Below are 9,416 nucleotides of genomic sequence, written 5' to 3'. Positions count from 1 at the left end.
TTGTGTTTATGGAGAAGTTTTTCTAACTCTTTTCTCTAGTAATTTTATTATTAATTTTCATATTCTTATTATTGCTAGTTTGCTAATTGAGTTAGATTTTATTTATACTCATTTTATCACACACACCCTATTTTGAGCTTTTAGTATTTCATACATCATATATTGGGTTGTGGGATTGTGATATTGTGAGAGAGAGCTTACATTGTGTTCTCACCTATTATAGAGAACAAAATATTATATTTGAGCATTATTGTGAGTTACACATTGTATTATACTTGTACACCGAGAGAACGTGGTTGGTGAGAGACGGGGTCGATTCCAAGAGGAGTGGCATCAGTTGTAAAGCCTAGAGAGAGATTGTAAATCCGAGCACTTGAGAAAGAGGACACGGGCTAGGCCAACACTTAGAGGGTGTAGAGTGTGATTGTAAGTGTGTAGTTGTAAAGTTTTCGGTGAACTAGAAAACCAAGTTGTGAGGTGTAAACGTTATTCGGGTGAGCGTAGAAAACCTGGTTGTGATAGCGGATTTCTTCCCGGGAGTGGAGAGCAGAGACGTAGGACGGAAGGTCCGAACTCCGTGATCATCTTTGTGTGTTAGAGTTTGCATTGGCGATCATTTGTGTCTATTGCTTAGTCTATTTTATTCGCCATTGCTCATTGTTTACATTGCCCTATCACATTTGTTTTTGTTTATCCTTGCATATATCTCATTGTGTATCCCATTGATAGATTATTGCACTTTGTTTATATTGCTCATTCTTGCTCATATTATATTGTATATCTATCTTGCAAGAATAATTTGTTAATAAGTTTTAATCGGCGTTAATATCTAATAAGATTAGCAATAACCATATTCACCCCCCTCTAGGGTGTTTTCATTTCTTGCTAAAAGTTATGAGGATTTTGTGAAGAAAAGTTAAATGACGCTTCGCGGGAACCAATCCAAAGTATTTGGTTTTTTTTTTCAAACTTACCCTTTAAAAGTTTCTATAGTTGGAGATTTTAGGTTTTGTTGTTGAGAGGGACAAGTGGTGAGAAATATACAAAGAGAATACAAAAACAGGTTGGAGTCGATAACACCTATTGTAAGATTTATCTCAATTCTTGTGATATTTTTTGCCTTTGAAAATAATGAGGATTATAACCAATTTTTTTATAAATAAAATATGTCATCTCTTAACCCCTATAAAATGAATTAGTAAACTCCTCAATTAAGGGGTTAATTCATTTTAATTCATCTAGAAAGATTTTCATCCTTTTCAAAAAAAATTTGTTTAATGGAAGAGGTTCACTCACTTTATGGTTTGCATTGTATAACATATGAGTCAAAAGACCGCAAGCAAGAGCCTAAAGTTTTCTTATCATGTTGATTTGTATTTGACAATTAACTAAAATATTATCCAGAGAAAAAGCAAAAATCTCAGTCTACTCATGTCCCATTTATCGGCAACAACGTATTCTCTCTCCTCGCTAAACTTTTTTTAAGAACATTTTAGTTATTATTTACAAATTACAAAACATAAGTTTAAGGGGGAATTTGCCAGAATCAGCACAAAGTTTTGGAGGCACCTGAAAGTTCATGCAGTTTTATTGGAATAAACAAATTTAAAGGGGGTTATCTACAATACACCAGACGTTAATGCAGATTTGTCGAAGTAAGATAGCAGAATGTGACTATTTACAACACTCCTCAGAGTTCGGGGTTTCGTTGAAATTAACCCAAAAAATAATTGATGCCAAATTTAAATGCGGGTTTGGATGAGAAGGACTATGCGAAAAAGTCCACCTTTTCTCTTTTAATTCTTTCCAACAGATAAAGGGTTTCCATGTAAAAAAGACCGATGCATTTAAAATCTAGCAATCCTTCGGTGCACACCTATTAAACGCACCCAATATTTCACCCGTCATCTTGTATCTCATTGTTACCTCAAATGGGTGGGTCCCGCAGCCCAGGTGAATTGGGTGTGGAACCCCCAGCTAAAAGAAAAATAACATCAAATTTCCTCAAAATCCTAAAATGATAAAATCCCGAGAGGATACGAGGGAGAGAGTTCAGTTATAAATCCCCAAATAATTAATTTCAAAAAAGAAATTAGCGTATTCTCTTTAATCTCACTTCTCGTTCGCTGTCGCAAGTCTCCTCACCTTCTCTATCCTCCAATCTGAAACCCTAACCCTAGCCCTGGCCAATCTCTCTCAAACACTAATCTCGATCGCTTGAAGCGATTGGATCTCTGGTAATCTCGATTTCTCGTGACTTTCTGCTTTAGATCGGAAACCCTAGACGGCCTCTTGTTGCTTCGATCTCCCTCGTTTTCTCGTTATGGCGGAAGAAAAGCACGATCTGGGCAAAAATCAGGCGAAAGGTACTTTCTTGATTGTTCCTTTCCATTGTTTCGATGAGATTATGTGTTTCCGGATTTGAGTCTGGAGTTTTGTAAGGAATCGCTGAGCGTTTTCTTCTTTTGAGAATTTGGGAGGAGGTGAATTTGGTGGTGGTGTTTTTTCTCTTGAAATGATAATTATTTTAGGATTTTTTTCGTGCTGACCAGTTTGATTCTGGATCTGAGAGAGTAGTGCTTTTACACAATACGAAGTGTCTTTTGAGAATAATCTTTGGTTAAAACTGAGGAATCGCTTCATAAGTGTTTTCTTTCGCTCTGCGAGCTTAGGTTCAGAATCTTTCTGGAATATTTTGTAAGTCTCAGTGGATTTTTACATGTAGATTTGTAGTAAATTGCATTGATTGAATTTTTCTGGTTAATTCTAGATGGTGAATAACTTTGTATAATTTTGTTTCTCTAGCGTGGCATTATATTAGTTGTTCAGTTATTAAATTAAGTATCAATGTTATGTTATGCTTGATCTAATGGATGAATGCTCTTTTGCGCTGCACTTGTCATTGTGCAAGTATGTTTCCGTAAAAAAATGGAATTATTTTGAATCTTGTAAGTACTGTTACATCTAGATATATATTTTTGAAGCTATCTACTCCCGTTAGAAACTAACAGTTAGAAATATTTGCTTTACTGATAAAAGATTATTAAATTTTAGAGTTTTATTTTGGCTAAAATCTAAAATTAATAATCCCAGTTAGAACCTTTGGGCTTTGGGCATAATTATGTTTTTCACTATTCAGATTGCTTCTCAATCTCCTGTGAAATTCCTGTACATCAATTCCTGTACATATTTGCATCTGATTTTCTTATTTAAAAGGCATTGTCAGAAATATGATCTGTTGATTTTACTGCAAACATCTTCTGTCTAAAAAGCTGTTTTTTTAGGTCACGTCACTGTTTCTAATTCTTTAAGAAAACACATTGTTAATTGAGATATTCACTCGTTCTTTTTATTGTGGATGAACATTAATAGAGAAAATCTTTGTTGGAAGATTTTCGCTCTACAATGACAATCTGTAATCTACTGATGTCTATTTATTTATTTTTGTTTCCAATAGAACATTTACGTGTCAAAGTCAAGATGGATGGCTCTTTGGCCAAACGATTGCCCATCCCTCCCCCAAAAAAAAAACCCCAAAACAAGAAAAAACAGACAAATTTCTTCAATTCCTTGATCCTTCATCATTTTTTATGTTTCGCTGTGTTGCATGCGCTCATGTACATCTGTTGTTAACTCACCACTGTACACTCCTATCAGACTTTTGCTTAATGATGAAGTGACTTTTCCAGGGTGTATCAGATAGCTTGGGTACCTGAACAGAATTAGATAGGCATTCTTTTTTTGATTACTAGTACAAGTCAATCAATGTTACTGTGTTAAAGTAATTATTGAATGAAGAAACATTCCTCCTTTCCATATCAGGTGGCAGCTCTGCAAGAAATGATGATGAGAAGGTTCCTTTGGGGGTTGTTGATGAATTGAAAGGTGATTTTCTGTTAAAAATGTTTTCTATTGGATATTCAGTTATAACTACTATATTGTTCTTTGAAAAGTGATTGCCACAGCGAGAAGCTAAATATTAGTATTAGTTATGATTAAGTTGACCATTCAATAAGGTATGCATTCTTAAGAAGTACTTTTTTTGATATACCTTTTTATGGACCATATACTTTGGGATTTCTAGATGTTAAAAGCAATAGTTGTATTTTCGATGAGACCTTTCTAAGGTAAACTACTGAAGTTAGATACCTTGTTCACTTTTAATACTATCAATTTTTCTGTTCTAAAGAAATATTAGAGGCATAAGGATGTTATGCTATATTAATTTGTACTTTCACGGTAAAATGAAATTTTCTATAATTGCTAGGTCGATTGCAGCAGGCTGGTGTTTGTTGCTGCCTCTCTGGTATAGGAAACTAGGATATCTTGTTTTACGCATTCAACCTAGGGTGCACATGGTTTGACTCAATCCATTGCCAAAATTGACTAGTCAATGTTGCATTTGACTTCTTAGACTTACATTGTAAACCATTCAATCCTCGATCAATATCCGATATGGGACTAAAATCTTGGGGTATCAGTTCATTCTTGTAAGAATATCCATTTTAGGGTTTTTTTTGTGGGGGTTGTGGAGGGGTGGCTTACATTTTGGTGAAAAGGGCCTTTTAACCTAACTTTTCATATCTATCTGTTTGATTATGTCCCAATAAGCTAGCTTTTAAGCGTGATTTTAAAAAAAATGAGGATTTCCTAACTTTGAAAAGCTGTCTTATAAGCTCACCTGAATAAAAGGGTGTTTGGAAGGGTTTATTTCTTGGTCAATGTAGCTTTTAAGCTAGCATTTCCAAATCTACCTGTTTGGTAACATCCCAAATAAGCTAGTTTTTAAGTGTCATTTAAAAAAGTTAGGATTATCCAAACTTATGAAAACATAACTTTTAGCTCACCTAAATAAGCTAGGTTTGACCAAGTGAAATGATTTTTTTAGCCATATATTTTTAATGATATTTTTATCATACAATTCATAAGCCATCAAAAGATAATATTTATATAGCTTAAAATATTATGAAACTAAGCTCCCTTAAACACCGCGTAAGTTAGGTTTGACCAAGCAAATGACTATTTTACCAAAAACCATGAAAATCTTACATAGCTTAAAAAGCCAAAAGCCACCAAAGCTACCATAGCTTAAAAGCTTCTAAAACTAAGCTCCCGAAGCACCCTCTTAGACTCATTCATTTGTAGCACTATGTTAGGCTAGGTGTTCTTTTTCATACATTTTTAATCCTTTCGTGCCATTTAGCTTCCAGGAGGATTTTTGGCTGTTAAATATACCAATTATTTTAGCATTATATTTCCTGTACTCATGCACTTTAATGTATATATTCGTATCTGCAGTATTCTGTATCCAAAGTTTCTTATTATCTTATATACGATTTCATTTAATGCAGAACAACTGACATCTGAGAACAGTATACCTTTATCTCCACAGTGGCTGTATGCTAAACCCACTGAAAGCAAGGTCAGTATTTCCACCTTTCCGGTCGATAACATATATTTTAATTTTGATGTCCAATTTTATTCTATTTTATTTACTTGAACCTTAGTTAATTAATCACATGGATAAAAATAGGATTTATTAATCATTTGTTTGACATGTGAAGCTGTGAGCTCCTATCATTAGCTTTTCTTATTGCATGATGCTCAAAATGGAGAAATGATAGGATTTAAAATCCACAGGGGAACTTGGTCTTTTACTACTGGTGCTTTCTTCTTCTTTTTAGAATTAGATAACTTGCGTGCTCATTTCTTAATATCTCTTCAGACAACTATTGCTATTATGAATGATTACTTATTTTTGATTGCTTAACAGTTTTTTTTAATGTTGACTCAAGCTTAGATAATAGAATGGCTAAAGAAACAGTTACTTCTTGAATATATTTGCTTCGTTGTTGGATGTTTGGTAGAACTGTTCATGATTATAATTTTAGGTTCTCTTGTGTCACCGTGCAAATTGTCCATCCTTTGGCCTTTTAACTGCTTGTGCACATAATAGTTTATACTTGCAAAATTGTTGCCATGCTTGGTTACATGTCTTATTGTGTGCCTGCTTGTAGTTTTAACATGAAAACTTTTTGTCTTTCTTCCTTTTACCTATCCACACATTTGGATGACAAGAAATCAAAACAAGGAATTTGCTGTGCCTTATTGTGTCTTGTAGTGCTTTAGCTGAGGGCTAGGATAAAGACTGGGGTACAACCCTTAAAAAGATATTACTTGAGAGTGATTGTAGCCATTTGAATGATACCTTCTCTATTTAGATCACTGGTTTGCCTGCATCCTTTTCTACTCTTGAATGTTTTTAATTGTAAGATAGATTGTGAAGCCTCTTTAGATACCATATTGTCTGCTTCTTTTTCTCATTACTTCTTTATCTTTTGAACTATATTTCAATATACTATATAGGACATGCGCCATGGAACCTCTTCAGAAACCATTCATAAAGATTCCTGGCGACTGGATGGATCTCAGGACAAGAAAGAATGGAGAAGGAATGTCCCTGATATGGAACCTCGCCGCTGGCGTGATGAGGAAAGGGAAACTGGCTTGCTTAGCAGGCGAGAGCGCAGAAAGGAAGGAGATCGTGAAAATGAATACCGTAAGATTGACCGTCGTTCTGACAGTAACTCCACCAGGGAAACTGCCGATTCTAGGATTTTGCCTTCAGAACGGTGGCATGAAGTTAGTGGTCGTAACTCTGCACATGAAGGACGGCGTGATAGTAAATGGTCATCTCGATGGGGACCAGAAGACAAAGACAAGGACTCACGAACTGAGAAAAAGACAGATGTTGAGAAAGAGGATCAGCATTCTGAAAAGCAATCATTTGCTGGCAACAATCGTCCACTGAACGAGACTGATTCCCGTGACAAGTGGAGGCCGCGCCATCGTCAGGAAGCTCCATCTGGTGGGCCCTCAGTTTTCCGTGCTGCTCCTGGGTTTAGTTTAGACAAAGGTCGAGCGGAAGGTTCAAGTGTGGGATTTGCTCCTGGAAGAGGTAGAGGAAACTTTACCACAGGTCTACGACTTAGCAGAGTGTCGTCTACTGGCCCTATTGGTGCTGCACCTGCAAATACGAGTGATGCTCAAGATGTAAGGTCTGGTTTATCTTCAAGAGCATATCGCTACCCGAGGGGTAAGCTACTTGACATATATAGAAAGCAGAAGGCACTCCCAAATTTTGATCAATCACCTGAGGGTCTTGAGGATGCTCCTCCAATAACTCAGTCAAACTCAGTGGCACCACTTGCTTTTATCACTCCTGGTCCAGAGGAAGGGGCTGTTCTAGATGATATCTCGAAGGGGAGGATTGCTAGCAGTGAACTTTCTGATAATGCAAACAAAGAGGTAAAGAAAATAGTTGGTTCCTGTGAGGTGGATGCTGGAGATACTTCATTGTTTGAGAGGTATGAGAAGTCTGCGATCAATTTAGTGAGGAACAGTGGTCTTCACAATGAAGTAATGGATATATCGAATGAACTAGACTCTGGAAATATTAGTACGCTGAAGTCTGCAAATAAAGTGTTGGATACTGGTGTTGGAACTGAATTTATTTCTGTGGATGCTGATCATTATTATGGTGAAGTAACAGGGTACATTCCTGGCAATACTAAAGAGGAAGTTAGTGGAGAAAGTGTATGGAAGGAAGACAGAAAGCTTGAGGGGAGTAGCTCGATTTCTTCCTTTGATGTTAGTATTAAGCTGCCCAATGATTCCAGTTCTCTGTTTGATATGTCTGTTATCCAAGGCACTCCCAATAATGGCATGCAATATCAAAATAACAAGGAAGTGAAGATTTCAAAACTTACTGTTCCTCCTGAGGAAATGAGTTTGTTCTATCGAGACCCTCAAGGGGAGATTCAGGGGCCATTTTTAGGCGTTGACATAATCTCCTGGTTTGAGCAAGGGTTTTTTGGTACAGATTTACCTGTATGTTTGACAGATGCTCCAACAGGCACACCATTTCAGCCACTTGGTGAATTAATGCCTCACTTGACTTTAAGTTCTAATGACACGTCTGTCCACTATCCTACTGAGCAATGTGAACCTTTGGATATTGTTAGAAGCAAGCTGGAGGTGGATACACCAGCTTCTGATGGCACTGGTTCTTTTGCTGGTAGTGACAAACGATGGACATCATCTGGAACTGAGGGACCTTTGGATCTTCATATTCAGCCTAGAATGGCTGGGCATGATGATTTTATTGACCCTCCCCAAGGAAGATTGCTTACTTCAAACTCAGATAATCCTGCAGGAATTCCTGGTTCGGAAAATCAAACAATTCACGGTTTTGCTGGTCAGGATGCTGAAGGTGGTTCCTTCTTCTACTCACTTCTTACTCATTTGACTTAAAAGTGACCCTTTACATATTTTCTCACTTTTAGGTGCACTTTCTGATAGTTTTTTTTGGGCATCTTGTGCAGAAGTGCTGTATACAGGGAGGCCTGCCAGTAGCATTGAGAATCCTTTAGGAAAGCTTGCTAGTGACCTTCGTGAGTTGTCACAGAAGCCTAGTGCTCACCAGTTTTTGGCAAATGAAATGGGACCGCGAAGGTTGTCCAGTCATACACTTTCCACGGATAAAGATCTGAATCCTCTAGGATTGCTTTGGTCTGAGCTAGAGGGAACTCATTCGAAGCATCCCTTGTCATCAAACCTGGTCAATGACAATAGCCATGGGCGTGTCAATGATGTTGGTGGTGCAGATTCCTCTTTCAATGTAATGGGAGATCCCTCAGTTGTCCGTGATACATGGTCCGGTCACTATAGACGAAACACTAGCTCAAATGTTCTCCATGATGCTATGGATGCAAGTCACTTGGCACTTGTTGAGCAAGAGGCTAATCGCATCAGTTTGGAAGAGCACCTGTTAGCACAACAGCTTCAGAAACAGCAGCTGCAGCTGCNCTCCAGCAGCAACATTTGCTGTCTCGTCAGAACATGCATTCATCAGTCCCATTTATTGAACAAGTTCAGGGATCTATTCGGCGTCAACAGTCTATAAACCAATCTATGCCAGAGTTAGAGCATTTATTGAAACTTCAGTTACAGGAGCAGCAGCTGCATCAGCAACAGCAACAACAGCTGCATCAGCAACAACAACTACATCAGCAACAACAACTTCAGCAGCAAATGCAATTAATGCAACAGAAACAACAGCAACAACAAGAACAATTGCTTTTTGAGCATTTGCTGCACCCACAGTTGCGTGACCCTAGTTTTGCAGCTTCACATGTTGACCAGGTTTTATATAAACAACGTCTCTTGCATGAGTTGCAACAACAGACTCATCATGTCTCCCGGCACGAACCATCTATTGAGGAACTTATTCAAGCGAAGTTTGGCCACAGCCTTCATCCTGAGCATCACGGCGATCTGTTGGAGCGATTACATCTAGGTCTTCAGCCAGATCAACTGTCTCATTCTAGGCACCAGCCTTTGCGTTCCATGGAGGA

General features: G+C 37.5%; 1 protein-coding gene across 1 annotated transcript in view; it reads left to right on the top strand.

Moving 5' to 3' along the window:
- Positions 2,073 to 9,416, top strand: part of LOC109837327 — a 12,835-nt gene continuing 5,491 nt past the window's right edge. Inside the window, 6 exon segments of the mRNA XM_020405520.1 lie at positions 2,073 to 2,366; positions 3,823 to 3,885; positions 5,352 to 5,422; positions 6,367 to 8,272; positions 8,385 to 8,960; positions 8,963 to 9,416. The exon segment at positions 8,963 to 9,416 is cut by the window's right edge and continues 4 nt beyond it. Coding sequence (XP_020261109.1) covers positions 2,324 to 2,366; positions 3,823 to 3,885; positions 5,352 to 5,422; positions 6,367 to 8,272; positions 8,385 to 8,960; positions 8,963 to 9,416 — 3,113 coding nt within the window. The 5' untranslated portion in view covers positions 2,073 to 2,323.

Source organism: Asparagus officinalis, chromosome 4 (genome assembly GCF_001876935.1).
Source record: "Asparagus officinalis chromosome 4, Aspof.V1, whole genome shotgun sequence".
NCBI lineage: Eukaryota > Viridiplantae > Streptophyta > Magnoliopsida > Asparagales > Asparagaceae > Asparagus > Asparagus officinalis.
Note: the sequence above shows the minus strand (reverse complement) of the source record. Positions and strands in the feature narration are given on the sequence as shown.